This window comes from Suricata suricatta, chromosome 8 (assembly GCF_006229205.1).
Source record: "Suricata suricatta isolate VVHF042 chromosome 8, meerkat_22Aug2017_6uvM2_HiC, whole genome shotgun sequence".
Lineage (NCBI taxonomy): Eukaryota > Metazoa > Chordata > Mammalia > Carnivora > Herpestidae > Suricata > Suricata suricatta.
The window spans coordinates 20566365-20584951 of record NC_043707.1 but is presented as its reverse complement, the minus strand read 5'-3'; the positions used below and the strand labels follow the sequence as shown (position 1 = coordinate 20584951).

The 18587-nt window shown below is 46.6% G+C and overlaps 1 protein-coding gene across 1 annotated transcript in view; it reads left to right on the top strand.

Annotated features, from left to right (window-relative positions):
- The window catches only part of XPO6 (exportin 6), a 68469-nt gene that overhangs the window by 17852 nt on the left and 32030 nt on the right, over positions 1 to 18587 (top strand). The window contains exons 6-8 of the mRNA XM_029947434.1: positions 2780 to 3233; positions 6518 to 6644; positions 9782 to 9891. Of these exons, the coding sequence (XP_029803294.1) occupies positions 2780 to 3233; positions 6518 to 6644; positions 9782 to 9891 (691 nt within the window). The remainder of the gene's footprint in view (positions 1 to 2779; positions 3234 to 6517; positions 6645 to 9781; positions 9892 to 18587) is intronic.

Here is an 18587-nt window from a genome sequence, read left to right as displayed (position 1 = left end):
AAAAAAAATTTAATGTTTATGTTTTTTGAGAGAGTGAGTGAGCAGGGGAGGTGCAGGGAGAGAGGGAGACGCCGGATCTGAAGCAGGCCCCAGGCTCTGAGCTGTCAGTGCAGACCCGACGCGGGGCTCGAGCCTCACGGATGCTCAACCAACTGAGCCCCCCCAGGCGCCCCTGTTTATTTTTGAGAGGAAGTGAGTGTGAGTGGGGAGGGGTGGGGGGGACCAGAGGATCCTAAGCCGGCTCTGTGTGGAGGGCAGAGACCCCGATGTAGGCCTTGAACTCACGAACTGCGAGGTCATGACCTGAGCTGAAGTTGGATGATCAACTGACTGAGCCACCAGGTGCCCTGGCATCCTCAGTAATTCTTAGGAGTGTAAAGAAGTTCTGGGACCACAATGTTTGAGAATTGTTTCTGTAAAGCACAAAATAACATCGTTCCAGATCTCTGTATGTAGATGCAGAGAGGCTAAGCTCAATAAAAAGACAATGTGACATCATATCATACATTCTAATTTTTAAAAAATATTTTAGTTTTAAGTATTATTTCTACCCAACGTGGGACTTGAACTCATGACCCCGAGGTTGAGAGTCACATACCCTCCTGACCAAGCCAGCCAGGTACCCTCATTTTTATTTTTCATAACAACAAATTGTAGTTTTCCCTGAATATAATGGGAGGTATTAACTCAAAGGCAATCCCTGACCTTGAGGTGGTTTTGCCACAGGGATGTTCGTTTGTAAAAGACACCTCTAGGGTTAAGAAAAAAAGATTATGAAAACCAATTTTCTTCTCCATGTTTTTAATTCTAGCCCATATGTCTTGAGCCAACGTGCTTGTGAAAGGAGGGAGCGTTCAGCAGCACACCCTCTGTGATTCCCGCCCACGTTCAGTCTTGACTCTATCTTTAATTCAAGCTTGCTGCAGTGCCCTGGCCACAGCTGCTCCATCCCAGAGCTCTTCGATTTTGTTTGTTGCTTGATGTGCACGGTTTCATGAATGGTCTCCTCCTTGAGTGTTTGTGGGCAATAGGTTGTCTGAGTTTTTGTGTTTGAGAAAATGCCCCCTTCCTTTGTACTCAAAGGAGCGCGTTGGGTAAAGTCATTTTCTGCCTCAGAACTTGCGGACACTATACCATTGTTGTCTGGTTTCTTGCATGACTGTAGAGAAGTCTGAATGTGGTGTTTTCTCTTTTGTGTTTGTGCTTTTTCTGCCTACATTCCTTCCTTATTCCTTAGAGTCTTAGCCTTGATCATTTCTTCTTGAGGTGGAACACACACACCTTTTTTTCAGGAGAGTTTTCTTCTTGTGATAGCTTTGAATGCTTGTCTTCTCTAAAATTATTATAGTATTTTTTGCAGTCTCCATTTCATCTTGTGTGCATTCCGTTAGTCTCACGTGTCTCAAAAATTAAGCATGTTGGAAGTTCCTCAGAAAGTTAAAAAAAAAAAAGGACCTCAGGACCCAATACTACTGGGTATTTACCCAGTGAATTACAAAAACACTAATTCAAAGGGGTACATGCACTCCTGTGTTTATAGGAGGATTATTTGTAATAGCCAAGATATGGAAGGAGCCCACGTGTCCCATGAGTTGATGAATGGGTAAAGAAACTGTGGTATATCTATTCAGTGGAATATTGTTCAGCCGTTAAAAAAATGAAATCTTGCCATTTGCAATGACCTGAATGGATGGAGCTAGAGGGTATTATGCTAAATGAAATAAGTCAGTCAGAGAAGGACAAAGATCATATGATTTGAGTCACATGTCGAATTTAAGAAGTAAAGCATATGAGAAGAGGAGAAAAAGAGACAAACCAAGAAATAGACTCTTAACAAACAGAGAGCAAACCAATGGTAACGGTGGGGGGAGGATAGGTGGTGAGGATTAAGGAGTGCACTTGTGATGAGTGGCAGGTGATTAAAATAAAAACGGGAAAGAAAATAAATACCTAAAAAACACAGGCAGGCATAAGCCTCACCTCTTGGAAAGTGTGTAAAAACAGGGGTCCCGATCACACCCCCTCCAGGATCGACAGCAGTATGTGCGGGTGGGGCCTGAGAGTTTGTATTTCTGACGAGCTCCCGGATGTGCGCATGTTGCAGGTCCATAGACTGAACCCTGAGCAGCCCCGCGGTTCTCAGTGTTTCAGTCTCCGGACCCCTTATGTAATAACTGACCCAGCACACTGTTGGCTTCGGGTGTACAGCGTAACGATACATACTGCAAACCGATGGCGATAGATGGAGTTAACATCCATCACCGCACACAGTTAACAGTGTTCTTTTCTTACGATGGGAACTTCTAAAACTTACTCCACCGGCAACTTTCAGACACAATACAGCATTGTTAACTAACCGTGCTCACCACCGCACATTGTGTCCCTGAGACTTCGTGTGTTCTAACTGGAAGTTTGTATTTCTTGGCTCCCTTCTCCCATGTTACCCACCGTGCCACCCAGGATGCCTTTACTCCTAAAAACCATCATGGGCCAAAGAGCTTTGTGGGTTCTACCTATTGATAAGACAGTGAGGAAATTTATATTAATTCATTTAAAAAGAACTGTGATGAACATATGAACAAATAGTATGTTTTAATGAAAGATGCATTCTCCAAAGCAAATGAATCTTTCCTGATATGGGCGGCATTATTTCACATTCCTACCGATACCTTTAACGGGCAGCCTAGTGAAACATGGCTTTCGTGTTCTCTTTGTCGTACTTCAGTTGGGTTGTAAGAAACTTGATAGTGTAGACGTTAAGACCTTTTTGTGTTTGCAGGCGACTTACTGAGTAAGCTGCTGCAGAGTCCTAGTTCAGCCAAACTGTTGAACCAGCCAATCCCCCTCCTTGATGCGGAGAGTGAGTATACCTGTTCCCTGGCCTTGGAGTGCCTGGCCCATCTCTTCAGTTGGATTCCTCTGTCTGCCAGCATCACCCCGTCCCTCCTCACCACCATCTTCCACTTTGCGCGCTTTGGCTGTGACATCCGGGCCAGAAAGATGGCGTCAGTTAACGGCAGCAGCCAGAACTGCGTGTTGGGTCAGGAGCGCGGCCGGCTTGGGGTCCTGGCCATGTCCTGCATCAATGAACTCATGTCCAAGAACTGTGTGCCTATGGAGTTCGAGGAGTATTTACTGCGTATGTTCCAGCAGACTTTCTACCTCCTGCAGAAAATCACCAAGGATAACAACGCCCACACGGTGAAGAGCAGGCTAGAAGAACTCGATGAGAGGTAATGAACACGGGTGTGGAAGTGGCCGTGCCCTAAGAAGGGGCCTTGCCCGTTGATCTTTGTGCTGCATGGTGTCTGTAATCCTCTTTGGTTTCAGAATTGGGGGCTCCTGGTGAGGAACGGACAGGTAGGTGTGTACCAGTAAGTCTGAGCTTAGCTGGAAGGGCTAGGGTGGTCAAGGGGGAGCGAGTCACGTTTGCAAAGTGACTGAACTGTGTAGGTTTGTTGTCTTGCCCCCCATCTGTCTCCTGTCCTCCCTTCCACCCCTCTCCCTCGTCCTCACGATTCGCCTGCAGGTCTGAGGTGGCGCAGGAGCCGAGTCTGCTGCTCGTGCGTAGCCAGGAGCGTGAGAGGAGGCCGTGGAGGTACAGGCGTTCTGATCCCCCTTTTCACTTGATGTGGCTTGTCGGTTTTTACTCTGTGACTTTGCCCAAGCGCACACCGTGCAGCGTAGAGGCATGTCGCTGTTACTGTGAGTTTTACACGCACGGCACGTTTCCATCAAAAGCAGGACATGGTAACATGGGCACATCTTAACGTGGCACACCCCGAGTTTCTCTGTTACCTCCCCTTGAATGGAGCCGAAAATTACCTCGCTTTTCTTTCTGAAGTGCTCAGAGAGGACTCCGTCACAGCCCCCTGGGGCGTGACCTCACGTATCTCCCTCCAGATGATGTCATGTGTCTGTCTTTGAGCTTTCATCGACGTGACGCTACTGCTGTGTGAAAGCAAGAGAGAACATTGGAAACTTACGTATAAAAGCATCCTGTTGACTGTTCAGAAACTTCCAGGCAGATGCACTGTATTGAGATAGAAAATACTTCCAGAGAGCTGGGCCGCAAATGTTGTTAATATTTTAATCCATTTTCCTTGGCTTGCTTTTTGTTATTAAGCTGCCTAGTGGTAAGGCATTTTCCTTTTCCCTAGAGTAGGTAGCAGACTGTAAAGTCAAGCTTACAGACCATTTTAGTTCTTTTTCAAGTCAGCCATTTTATTAAGGTTTTTCTGAAGTTAAAAATGTAGATACATAAGATTCTTTTGGGTTGGTCCGTTGTAAACAAGCGTCGTGCAAACTTTTCTCTGTATTATCACAAGAGCTCATAGTCTCGTATGGTGATATGGTGGTTTTATTTTTCACTATTTTATGATAGTTTTCTGTACAGATTCACAGGCATCAGTATGCAAACACACAACTTTGTATCCTTTCTAGCTTTGGCTAAGAAGGGCGGTACTTTATATGTTTAAAAAAAAAAAAAAAAGCCTTGCCGCCAGCGTCAGATACCTGTGGTGTGGAGTTTTACTGTCGCATAATGTTCATGATGGCTGACATTCTGATGGCCTGGAAATGTCGTCGTGGGTTATCCATGTGCTGATTTTGTTATGTGTAACTTCTGTGCTTTTGGTTTTATATTTTAATCCTATGCTTCCTATTGCCCTGTGGGAGCTGAGAGGTGCCTGGGAGCAGAAAGGTGACACGACCAACACTGTGTGCTTGCTTCCTGGCTCTCGGGCCCCCTGACCACTAACTCTAAACAGCTAAGTCCATTCTCAGTTGTTTAGGAGCTACTTACCCCAGGGCCTTTGCTTCTCTCCTCCTTGACTGCCTGTTGCTAACTTTCAACTGCTCATTAGCACCTGTACCAGAAGGTGGGCAAGGGAAAGAAAATGAGGTGAAAGAAAATCTATAATTTTAGTTACCGAATGGCCCTGTGTGTGTGCCCAAAACCTTGGGTTGGAGAGTAAAATAAAATCAAGATTGCGTAACATTCACCCAAGCTTCTCTTTATTTGATGGGTGGCAGGGAATTGAGGGCATCTTCCTAGAGAGCTGTCACCTGGGTGACAGCTCTGCGTCACCATGCCATAGTGTCATGTTAGAAGCAGAGCGAGGAGTGAGGAGCCCCTGCTCTTGAGCGTCTGTGGTCAGAGGCACCGAGAGCAGTCTCCTCACGCCTGACTCTCCGAAAACAGTTGGTTTGAATGCCTTCACTGTGTTTCCAGCCCTTGGTCCCGCGATCCACAGAGACGGCCATTCTCCTGATCAAGCAGATTGATGTTTTTGTTTTAAACTGCAAAAAAGCATATGTGTGTGTTAGCCAGCCACACGGAGGCCAGACAGGCAGCTTGGCCGCCCTCAGGGTGCTGGGTCCCAGGCACCGTATGGGACCTTTGACTTATGGGGCAATTTTACTCTTCTGAGTAGTCGTCTTTTTCTCCCCCGTTATTATTGCCGAGATAAGAATATGCTTCAAAAAAAAAAAAAAAAGAAAGCTTTTTGCAGTTAGGACTTTCAGAATTGCTTTTAGCCATGATTTAATTTTTGACCAAGGCCCCTAAGTAAGTCCGTATCTTTATCGGTGTCCACAATGTGATTTATGGAGGTATGTCCATCTCATTTTCGAATCACCTTTTGGTATTTAGGGGCTTAAAATGACAGTTTGTGACATGTGAGAGTGATGATGTGCTGTGTCTCTAGTAACAACAGTCTCTTATCCTTGCAGCCGGGACCCACGCTCCTCTGGGAAATGCTATTGTGCATACACATGAGTTGGGGAGCCACTGTGCTGTGGAAGGAAAGAGCACTGGCGTGGGAGTGGATGGTAGTCGGTAGTCCCATTCTGCCACCTCGGGCGGGTCACTGGATCTCCCAGGGCCTCGTCTGTACAATGAAGCACCAGACAAAATTGTCCCCGAGGAGGCCTGTCCAGCTTCCCTTACATTTGGAATCACTTTGAGTAGATGGGGTTGTGCTCAGGGTTACTGCGTGCTGGGAGCCGGAGGGCGGGGGAGAAAACGAGCGTTAGGTCGCAGGCCTGCATATAGTGTACCCCGATGCCATGCCTTTGGTATAGCCTTGTTTCATTTCTGTTCTTAGCACATTCATTTTAATGTTTTGGCCTCCTAGCAAAGACAGCCAGCCTTCCAGACTTGCCACGTTGACCTGACGCACATGCTCCGCTCCTGACTCTGTAGTACCGTTTTCATTCCCTCGAATTGGGTCGTAACATGGAGGAGTTAGAACCTGTGAGAGCCCTAGTTTATAGGATTCCTTGGTAGAGAGTGCCTGCGGATTAAAGTTGCTTTTCTGCTATGTTTCAGGTGGTAATGGAATGAAGGGTTGCCTGACCTGTAGGTAATTGTTGCAGGCCTTTATATTTTTAACTGAACATCTGTTTTAACTCTGTGTAGTTCTGTACTGAGAGAAATTTGGATTGAATTTGAGTTCTCTTCCAAGGAGGCGGCTGGGTTTCTGACGGTCACCTCTCGTCTTCATGTCTCACTCAGCTACGTCGAGAAGTTTACGGACTTCCTGCGGCTCTTCGTGAGTGTCCACCTAAGAAGAATCGAGTCCTACTCCCAGTTCCCCGTGGTGGAGTTTCTGACGCTTTTGTTCAAGTACACATTTCATCAGGTAAAGCACCAGAATGGCTCCTTTCCTCCTAAAAAAGTGTGCTCTGTTGTTTTCAGTGGAAAGAGTTTCTCTATTCCCTACACGTTTCTATAGCGTTGACTCTGTGAAGGTTAACACATCTGTCCTTCACAACGACCCTTTGAGGTGGGTGTTATTGTCATCATCCCCACTTTCCAGATAAAGAAACCGAGGCACAAAGAGTAACTTGCTCAGGGTCATACAGTTAATAAGTGGTGGGGCCAGGTGTTTTTAACTCCTAGAGTCTATGTTCTTAACCCCTGTTTTGTTGGAGAAGCAAAGGATAGAAATAGTCTGAAATTAGGGCTTTTACTTCTGTAACTGTCACTAAAACTTCCTACAGGGAGATTATAAATAATGAAGCTCGGGGTGCCCCACTTGGGACTCCACACTGGCAGCGCAGAGCCTGTTTGGGATTCTCTCATCTGCCTGTCTCTCTCTCTGCCCCTCCGCCCCTTAAAACGAAATAAATAAACGTAAAAAAAGCAACATTATAAAAATAAATACTTAAGCTCTGAGGGGTTAAGTTTTGGCATATCTGCTACTTGTTCCCATTCAACAAATACTTTTTCTAGCTCCTTGTATATCAGGAGCTGGGTGTATAAACCCTCCCAAGCAAAGTCCTTGCCTTGTTTACATTTTGTGGCCCAGTGTCTTTCATTTATGTATATGTTTTAAAAGGTTTATTGAGGTAGAATTGTGTCTTAGAAATTCACCCATCACAATTATACAGCTCAGTGATGGTCATTTTATAGACTTGTTATGATGACATCATCAGTCTGGTTTTAGACATTTCTGTCCTATGTTATCCTTTGTGCGTGTGTGTGTGTGTGTGTGTGTGTAATTTATTTTTTAATTGCATTATAATTAATGCAGTGTTATGTTAGTTTCAAGTGTACAATATAGTGATTCAACAGTTCCATACATTACTCAGCGCTCATCCTGTTGTGAGCGTCTTTAAAATAAGCTTTATTGAAGTATCACCCCCATTCAGAGAAGCACCTAGATCCTGCATGGACAGCTTGAGGAATTTTCCCCAAACGAGCTCAACCATGTAACCACCACCTTCGCCAAGAAGTGGAATATTACTGCCAGCACCGCCTGTGTGCCTTCCCCTTCCCTTCCCGTACGTCACCGCAGTCCTGCCCTTAACATCCCAGATCCATTTTGCCTGTTTGGGAACTTTTCTCAGCAGATGAGGGTGGTATCACTGATTTCCTAAAGAAACTCATCAGGGACCTTTAGTGATTACTCAGCCCTGGAGTGGGAAGAATAAATCTGAGTACAGGCACATTTTTAAAATGGGCCTATGAGGGTTCTGGAAAATCGGGTAGCTCCAGAAGCAGTCAGCCTGTCATCTCTATACCCTCAGTGACCTGTGCCCACAGCAGTTGTCAAAGGTGACGTCGTGGGCAGCGTGCAAGGCCTGACTCAGTGGGCCTCCAGGTGTGGTGTGTTTCAGGTCCTCCAGAGGGTGTGTCTGCCCGCCTTTCTTCCCAGTCTCGGGCCACATGGCAAACCCTCAGTTCAAAGGCACAGGGAAGACGTGTGTGACCTTAAAGTACTTGGACGTAACTGTAAATCCTGGATTTGTGTGGTGACCTTTCCCCAAAGGGAAATTTCAGTTTCATATGCATCTGATCAGTTCTGTTCTGTGGAGGGGAAGGTGGGTGTTTTTAAACCTAGGAAGGCCCGCCCCCTGAGTGGAGGCAGCTCAGCGTGCTGAGGCCAGGCCAGCCTCCATCTCCTGGCTGTGCACATTGAGGGCATGCCCACAAGCGACCCGTATTGTTCCCATGCGGCTTCTTGTTTTCCGTCCTCGCTCTTCTGGTTCACTTCATGTCACGGACATCCTGGGGTTTGCAAAGGATGAAGTGGAGACAGGACATGGTCATCTTGTTTTCAGAGGATGGCCCTGTCAGCGCTCATGGTCATGGTCAGTGGTCCTGATGGAGCTGTGTAGTCTGGGTCCAGGGCACCCCTGTGAGTTGTGAGGCTGGACTCTGCCCCAGGCTGCCCCAGGAAAAGTTAGTTTATCTGTCTCAGACTGCGTGCAGAACCCCCATCTTCCGCTGCCACCCAATGGGCAAATCCCACACAGGCCCTTATAAGCCTCTGGGTTTCCTTGCGGATCAGAGATGGAAGGACACTGGTCCAAGAAGGCGATGATGGTCTTATGTCTTTCCCTGTCTGATCCTGCCACCCAGCGTGGCTTCGGTGAAGCAATCACAAAACCAAAGAGCTCTTACAGGTAGCAAGAATTTGAGTGGATATGGAAGGGATGGGGCGGGGGGGGGGGGGGGGGGGGGGGGGGGGGGGGGGGGGGGGGGGGGGGGGGGGGGGGGGGGCACGGAGGGGCACAAGTTGAAACAGAATCTGCATGAGAAAGACTCAGTGTTGGAGAACACAGTGCTTGGATTTTACATGAAGTAGAATCTCAAGGCCCTCGAGACACCAGAGCACAGTGAGTCAGGCACTAGGACCCTACAGAGACTTGTTCTCCTCACTTTGTCTCTGTCAGCACCTGGGTAGAGGTTGCTCTTAGCCCGTTGGACACCCCTCTTCCTGCAAATGAGATCATGCCTGAGAGTCAGACTAAAGCTCATTTTCAGTCTGTTATGTAGGAAGATTACAGATGTTTTCTACCTCTCAAATGTGTAAACTTGCACCTTCGGAGCCATTGAAACTTATTTCTGGTTTTCTAATGATATACAGTGGAAGGAGCACTGGCTGGGCGTAAAGGGACCTGCTTTGAATAAGTCATGTGCCTGGATCTCAATTTCTTTTTCTCTAAAACAGATTAGAATTGGATGATCTGTCAGAGCCCTTCCCCTCAATCTCAGATTTAAAGATCGGTGTCCACCTGGCTTATTTTGTAACTGACTTTGTCCTGCGTAGTATGTCCCCAACGTTGTGTTCCATGACGCCTTTGCCTTGTTAGGTTCCCCAGGGCTCAGTCATGAAAACCATTGAGAAGACGCCAGTGGTGGTCACCAGGAAGCAGAGGGGATCTAGGCTTAGGCTTGTACTGTTCTGATGGAAGTAAACGCTGGTGGGGATGTTTCTCAGGAGGAGCGGCGTTAAGTAATTTCATTGTCTGGATTTCTTTTGCATCATAGCCTACTCATGAAGGTTACTTCTCTTGTTTGGATATCTGGACGCTCTTTCTGGACTATCTGACAAGTAAAATTAAAAGCCGTCTGGGAGACAAGGAAGCAGTTCTCAACAGGTAAACCCCAGAAACACGGATAACTAGAAATAGACATTTTTGCCAGTTTTTCTTGTGGTTTAAAGGGACAGCCAGGTGGCCAGACCTCTTCAGCGCAGCTGGCTCACACAAGCTGGGTAGGTAGTAATCATGGGGCATTTTCGTAGTCTTTTTTCCAAACCCTTTAAATACCTGTTTCTTAGAACTTTTTTTTTTTCTGGTTACAAATGTAATCTGTATTGTTAATTCTTTAGGTGTGATAACTGTCTCGTGGGTTTGTTTTTAAGTGGCCTTTGTTTTAGATATTAAAAACTGAAGTATTTATTGGATGAAATGATAGGATGTCTGGGGTTTGCTTTAAAATAATCTCCTGGGGATAGAGGGAAAAGTGGGTTGGCCATGTGTTGATAATTGATGTCCTTTGTTGATGGTAACTTGGGGTTCATTATAATCTAGTTCCTTTCGTATGTGCTTGAAAATTTCCTAAATAAGGTGATAAATACCTGCTGAGAAAAAGAAGTATTTTAAAAACTAGAAAAAGATAGAAAAATATAAAGAAAAGTTATCTGTAATCCCACAGTCCAGCAATAATTCCTTTTGTACTTTCTATTGTAGTTTTAATTTATTTCCTTAAAAGATTTTTTTCATGTTTATTTATTTTAGAGAGAAAGCACAAATAGGGGAAGGGCAGAGAGAGAGAGGGAGACACAGAAGCCAAAGCAGGCTCCAGGTTCCGAACTGTTAGCACAGAGCCTGACACGGGGCTTGAACCCATGCATCTCGAGATCATGACCTGTGCTGAGGTCGGACGCTCAACCGACTGAGCAACCCAGGCACCCCTCTGTTGTGTTTTTTAAGGAACAGAAAACAGGGACATGTTTTTCCCAAGTTTCTCAAGGTTATTTTTCTTACTTGCAGGCAGAAAGTGTAGCTCCTGTCCACCATAGTTGCTCATTTCAGAAGTGAAGTAGCAGCTAACGCATCCAGAGCACTCGGCGTGGCGTGAGTGCTTGCTCAGTGGACAGCATCGGTGGTTGGTGGTGGACCTAGTGGACACACCCCTTCCTAGCAGTGTGTCCCACGGGGGTGCTGAGGATCATCCAGAGGCCGGACCCTCTGGAAACCCTTGGTGTTGCTGGAGTTTATAATGAGTTTTTATAATCTTTAACTGAGTATTTGCATTTCAAGTCCAAACAGCTGCACTTTTGTTCCCGAACATTATTTGCGTGATTGCAAAATAGCTTGCAAGTTGCTTTGTTGTCAGGTCAGATGTACTTTACTGGTGGGGACTCGTGTGTCTGAAACTGTTACACAACAGTAGATCCTGTTTTTGGTGACTTAGCCAACGAAAAGTAATTGTGTTTTTGAATGAGATTCTTCAAAGAAAGGGTATTTCCGCCTTATTCTCTATTTTGTATGCTGAACAGTTGGGTCCTGTGGTTCTGGGACTGTGCCTGATTTTGCTATATTTAGTGGGACATATTCTTTGACATCTCATGCTTGTTGGAAGAATAAGCTGAGGAAATGATTAATATGAAAATGCTCTTACAGCACAGTACAAATGTGTTTTAGGGGTGGAGAGCACGGGTCCATTGAGAAAATCTGCACTGGCAGATTATTAGTATTACAGATACACTTGGGCACACCGTCCTACCAGCAGAAGGAACAGAGCTATAGAATTGAAATTCCTTTTCTGCTTCATGGGAGCAGTGTTACTTTTGGTCAAGTTCTATGCTGATCCCATTTCCTCTTGCAAAATGCGCATGTTGACATCTCTTTCGTGATAGTGAGGATTCAAGGAAATCACGTACATAAGATGCCTGGCCCAGTGTTTAGCCTGTATCAGGCACTCAGTAAAATGTCACAGTGATGACCACGACTGTGATAATAAGTAATATAAGATATTGTTACCATTTGACTGTGGTGGTAACCATGGAGTTAAGTGACAGGGCCCCCAGGTGGTCTGAAGGCCTTTAGCCCACCGTCACATGTTGACCTGCATGCCCAGGCATCTGTCCACTGATCACTTCTAACACTAGGCATTTTTTAATTTTAATTTTAATTTATTTTGAGAGAGAGTGTGTGAGTGGGAGAGGGACAGAGAGAGAGAGAGAGAGAGAGAGAGAGAGAGAGAGAGAGAGAGAATGAATCCCAAGCAGGTTCTGTCAGTGCAGAGCCCAACGATGCAGGGCTCGATTTCACAAACCATGAGATGAAACTTGAGCTGAAATCAAGAGCAGGACGCTCAACCAACTGAGCCACCAGGCGTCCCTAGGAATTTTTCTTACTGATTATTTGATAATTATCCTAAATGAGGCTTTCTCATTTTTTATGATTTTTTTTTTTAGTGTTTATTTTTGAGAGACAGAGAGACAAAGAGCGTGAATGGGGGAGGGGCAGAGAGAGAGGGAGACAAAGAATCTGAAGCAGGTTGGAGGCTCTGAGCCGTCAGCATGGAGCCCAACGTGGCCCACAGACTGACCATGAGATCATGACCCGAGCTGAAGGTGAATTGAGCCAGCCAGGTGCCCCTATAACTTTTGCACCCCAAACATCCACTTATAACACTTTTATGCCCTTAAAAAACAAACAAACAAACAAAACCCTTGAAATCTTCAAAGCGGATGTGTGGTTTTTTTGCCATTAAAAAGTTAACTGTCACCCAGGGAACTGCTTATTGATCAGATACCACCTGGTGGTCTAGGGTCACAGGTTACAAAGAAGGGCGTGTAAGGTAGTCCTCTAGTTGAACTTTAACGTCTGTATCTTTCCTGTCGTCTCTTACGCTGTATATTTATGCAGGTGTGGGCTCAAGTCCTTAAATGAAAGTTTTGAAATGTGGCAGCCACTGCTCTAGGTTCTAAGAGACCCTGATATGTCAGAAATGTGCCTTTTTGCAAAAGTAGTTGGTAAAGAGCACTGGCTACTGGCCATGACCCGTCATCTTAACTAAGGCACATACATGTGATCAAGTGTTTTCTGGCTGATAAAATACATCTGAAAGAAGTTGAGGTGCTTTTGGAATCACATTTGTGGCTTAAGCCAGAATTTCAGAAGCAATTGATCTTGCAGGAACTAGTCAAGAATGTTTTCTTGGTGTCTTAAATGGGAAACGTAGGTGTGGTTAAGTCACTCAGTTCCTGTCCTTGTGGTTTACAGGTTTTGCATCATCCATCACAACAAAGTGGTGTAGGCATTGCGGGCTACAAATTTAGAAGCACACATGTACATGGGTTTATTTTTGGACCCAGGAGCTTGGAAATTGGAGCTCCTCGTGTTCCTTACTCAGAATGCTCCAGGGTTTCTCGATCAGAGCTGTCAAAGGACTGCGTTCTGTGACGTAGCTGAACAAAGCCACGGCTGGAGTTCCTGGTCCGGATTGGCCACCTTTGGGTGGTGGCTGGGGAAGACCTGAGTTTCAGTTTCCTTTTCCTCTGTTGTACTTTGGGGAAGGTAGTGCGGGCTTGCAGGCTGTCGAGTAAATGAAGCGAGTCGATTTGCGTCAGGCAGCCCCGCCGGCCGGCAGTGCCGGTGGGATGTGCTGGCTCTCTCCCATCCGCTCGCCCTCACTCCCTCTCCCCGAGCCACTGGGAGGAGCCGCCTGGGGAGGCGCTTCTCACAGGGAGGGGAGGAAACCTGAAGTGAGTTAAGCAACCTCTAAAGTTCTCGAGTCACGTCCTGTGACCCCTGTGTCGTGAGAGGGCTGGCAAGGACCAGCCGTAGAGCGGCCGGGGATCCCGGGCGACACGGGGCTGGACTGTAAACACGTGTGGGCAAGCGTGAGAAAAATTGCTGCCCTCTCTTTCAAGGTGGTTTTCTGCTTCATGAAAAGGAAGTGAAGCTACTGTGACCCGTGACATTTTGATACACTTAATAAAAGGTGTCAACTGGGTTTGTATCAGGGCTCCGGTCATTTCCTAGCCCCTGGGAAGAGAAATTCTTGCGGTTGGCGGCCCCAGAGAGCAAGTGCATGGGGACTCGGGCATTTCAATCCATTGAGAGCATCGTCTGGGGTCCCGCCCCCATCCTTTGTAGTCTCTCATTTGGACTTTGGTCTGTTTATTGCCTCTGCATTTATTCATTTTTCTGTTCATTTGTTCTTTCACTGATCCTTTGTTTACTGAACGCCTACTCTGTAGTTGTCCTCACATGTACAGTTTTATTTAACTCAGAAGTTGGGGTGCTTTGGAATCACATTTGTGGCTTGAGTCACACAGGTCTGTAGGTTTATGTCCATTACATATGTAAACATTTAGCGCTATGAATTTCTCTCTGAGTACTGCTTTAGCTTCATCAAATTTTTTTAAAGTTTGTTTTTGGGAGAGAGAGAGAGAGAGAGAGAGAGAGACAGCGTGAGTGGAGGAGGCTTAGAGAGAGAGGGAGACACAGAATCTTAAGCAGGCTCCAGGCTCTGAGCTGTCTGCACAGAGCCCGATGTGGAGCTCCAGCTCACGAGCCATGAGATCATGGCCTGAGCTGAAGTCGGGATGCTCAGCCAAGCCACCAGGCGCCCCTCACTGAAGATATTTTCTCATTTCTCTTTGGGGCTTCCTTTTTGCTGTTTAACTTCCAAATATATGGTGATTCTCTACCTGTCTTCTCATTATGTTCTGGTTACCATGATCTGCAAACATAGTTTGTGAGATTTTAGTTCTTTTTAATTTGTTAAAGTTAGTTTTATGACTTCCATTTTCTTGGTGATTGTTGATTGTGCACTTGAAAAGAGTGTGTATTCTGCTGTTGTCAGTTGTGGTGTCGCGTAGATGGTGGTTAGGTCAGGTTAGCAGGTGGCATTCTGCATGTCCTCTGTCATGTTCAAGCAGTGACCAGGAGCAAGGCATGCTCTGCATGTGTGATTGTGGGTTTAGCAAAGTCTCCTTTCAGCCCTATCCGTTTTTGCTTCATTTATTTTGAGACTCTGTTGTTAGTGTCACACAAATTTAGTTTCCCTTTTCAGTATGTCTGTTTGACTCTCTCTATTTGAGGTTTTCAGGAGGTTGCTCTGGTATTACAGTATGTCTCCTTTTTCTGTTGACCTTTCACCGCTGAGAGTGTGTGTCGGAGCCTTCCCACCATGCAGATGCTTTTGGCCTCCCCTCTTCCTACTGGAGCTGCCACCTGCTTTCTGTCCATGTACACGGACCACCCCAGCAGACAGTGTTTTCTGCTTGCTTTCATCCATCATTTATATTTTAAAGATCTTACGAGGAGAGAGATTGTCTGGAGCACACTAGAGAAGCGGCGTTTACCTGGACATTGGCCAGCTTCTTGCTTTTGTCCTCCGTTCTTAAAGTTCCAGGTTTCTTTCTTCTGATCATTTACCTACTGTATTAATGAACTTGGGCTGTCAAGACAAAATCCCACTGGCCTGGTGGCCTAAACAGCAAGAATTTATTTCGTCACCATTCTGGAGACTGGAAGTCCTGGCTCAGGGCGCTGGCATGTTCACTTTCCGGTGAGGACTCCTCCTGGCTCGCAGACGCTTGCCTTCTCTGTGTCCTCACGTGGCCCTTCTGTGCTTGCGCTCTCCCCTGTCAAATCTCTTAATAGAAGGCCACTGTCCCGTTGGACAGGGTCCCACCTTATGACCTCCCTTAACCTTTATTCCCATTTTATAGGCCTTATCTCCAAACACAGTCACAAGTAGGGATAGGGCTCCAGCATAACAATTCTGAGTGGACTCGATTCAGTTCAGTCCCTAGCACCTTCTACCTGAAGAACAGCATGGGGGATGGTTATACCAGCTGCCTTAAAAGTCTTTGATAATTCCAGCGTGCTGGCATCTTGAGGTTGGCTTCTGTTGATTGTCTTTCCCTTGATAAATGGTCAGTGTCTCCTCAGGCTTTGTATGTGGACTTGTATTTCGAATCCTTTTACCTCTTTGTTCGAACCAGCCTTAGGCATGGCTTCCATCTCCTCAGTCCCCTTGTGCTCAGAGATGCTGCATTCAGGTAGCAGGAATGAGATGCGGAGAGGCTGGACTAAAGGCTCTTGTCCAGAGGCTTCTTGCCCGGTGACTTCCTTTAATATGTCCTTGACCACTGCCATCTGCAAGGGAGGCTGGGAAATGTAGTCTTCCATTTGGCCTCAGTGCCCACTGTTGTTTTGCCAAGGAGGAAAGGAAGAGTGGGTATTGCATGGGCACCCAGAGTCTGCCGCACCCGAATACCCTTCCCACATTCACCAAACACTTTGGGAGAGCAGTAATTACCTACGTGTGTTTAGCCTGGTTCCTAGTTGGGTTTAAGTTTCTATGGGATAAACTCTTCTTGCGTCCAGAGTTGCTAATTTCGGGTTATTCTGTGCATTTTACAAAGTCTTTAAATTCCCTTTATAGCCCAGCAGGACCCCTTGTAGATGACCAGTTTCATCTGTCCTCTGGCCTGAAGTGGATTTTCTTTCCTAGCAAAATTGTGAGACTGCACTGGTCCATCGTAGCGATTTATAGCATTAAACTTGTGTAACTAACTTGAGGAATGTATGTCTGAGCAAATGGCAAATGTAAGCTCCAGGCTTAAGTGTTTGATCTGACTTTTCACTGAAGTCTACCGAAATAGGATTTTGAGTCTGTTGGCAATTTTTCCCACAGACGTTGCCTGTTTTGTTAGTGATTTTCCTTGCCAGCATTTGTTTCTGGGTCACGCTTAGTTGCCCGTCTGGCCTGGGTTGTTAAGTCATTGGCAAACACTGTGGGGAGGGGTGGTCAGTGTTTCTGTCTTGGAGAAAAAATGAACTCTTGTGCCCACTGAACTCTGCAGTGTGACAGTACAGGAGGCTTTCCAAGTAGTCTTCAGACTGTGTACAGAGTCGTTACAAGGGTTGTAGCAGACTAGATGGACTGACTGTATTTGATCTTGGCATTGGGTACCTTTTGGCTTGGGTTAGCTTGTTCTGGTACTCAACCTGCATTGTATTAGTGGCTTATTACTAGAGTTCTGTCAGGAAAATGGAAACCACACTTAATTATTTTAAGAATTCAGTGTAGGAGATTGACGAAATCGGTGTTGGAGGACTGGAAGAGCAGGAAGGAGACAGGAAGATTGAGCAGATGCGAACTACAGGAGGCAGCCCGCCCCCAGCGCTGAGGGTACAAGGAGAGAGGTGGAATTATTCAGATCTAGATCACAGGGATGGGTCCCATGCAGCTCAGGTCTCTGAAGAGGGGGCACCGCCCAGCTGCCCCAGGAGCCCAGCCGAGGGGCCGTGGAACTGGTGCTCCCTCCTGAGAGGACAGAGTGCGGCCTTGCTGCTGCCGGCCCTCCGAGAGTGCACGAGGCTGGCTGCAGGAGTGGCGGAGCTGAAAGTAGGACCAGTGACTGCCTCCAGGTGACCGTCACTGGGGCAGCACAGCCAAGGCAGCGAGCCCTCCAGGAGAGTGGCATCCCTGTGCCCCTTCTCCTCAAGGGCTTCCTCCAAGGCCCCTGCTGCAGGGCCTCCAGGCAGAGAAGTATGCTTTGTGCAGTCTGGCCCCCAGCATCACAAAGTGTGCGGCTAGATTGGCGCTGGGGGCCTGGGGTGCTTGGCTTTATGAGTGGGGGCCGGCCCTGAGCCTGTCTCGGAGGTGCTTCAGGACAGATGTTTAGGCTGCGTGGCTTATTCTTGACAGTGAGTGGTTTGGTGGCCCTTGGGGTGCGGCTGCTGCATGTAACTTGGTGTCTTCAGAGGTAGGTTCTTATCACATGTGGGAAATAGCCAGTCCTGGGGCTTGAAGTGTTTCTTCGAGAAGGAGCAGGGTTTCCCCAGACCTTACCCATTTCTTCCTTTAGGTTTTAAGTGTTTTTAAACATTGGGAGGTTTTGGGGAGTGGGCAGAGCAGGCTCAAAGACCATTGGTGGTTTATGTGTAGAGAGGAGGGCATGAGATGTTGAGTTAGGGAGCCCCAGCTTGGTGACTGTGGGCAGTTTATTTATTTATTTATTTATTTATTTATTTATTTATTTTTTCCATAATATTTTATTGTCAAATTGTTTTCCATACAACACCCAGTGCTTTTCCCCTTAAGTGCCCTCCACCATCACCACCACCTCTTTTCTCCCCTCCCCCTTCCCCTTCAACCCTCAGTTCATTCTCAGCATTCAATAGTCTCTCAAGTTTTGCATCCCTCTCTCTCCCCAACTCTCTCTCCCTCCTCCACTCCCCCGGGTTCTCCATTAGGTCTCTCTTGTTTTCCTGCTAGACCTATGAGTGCAAACATATGGTTTCTGTCCTTCTCTGCCTGGCTTACGTCACTCAGCATGACACCCTCAAGGTCCATCCACTTTCCTACAAAGGGCCATATGTCATTCCCTCTCATTGCCATGTAGTACTCCATCATGTATATAAACCACATCTTCTTGATCTATTCTTCAGGTGATGGACATTTAGGCTCCTTCCATGTTTTGGCTATTGTTGACATTGCTGCTATGAACATTGGGGCACATGTGCTCCTATGCATCAGCATTTCTGTCTCTCTCGGGCAAATCCCCAGCAGTGCTATTGCTGGGTCATAAGGGAGTTCTATGGATAGTTTTTTGAGGAACCTCCACACTGTTTTCCAGAGTGGCTGCACCAGTTTACATTGCCACCAACAGTGTAAGAGGGTGCCCATCTCTCCACACCCTCTCCAACATCTATAGTCTCTTGCTTTGTTCATTTTAGCCACTCTGACTGGCGTGAGGTGGTATCTCAGTGTGGTTTTGATTTGTGTTTCCCTGATGATGAGTGATGTTGAGCATCGT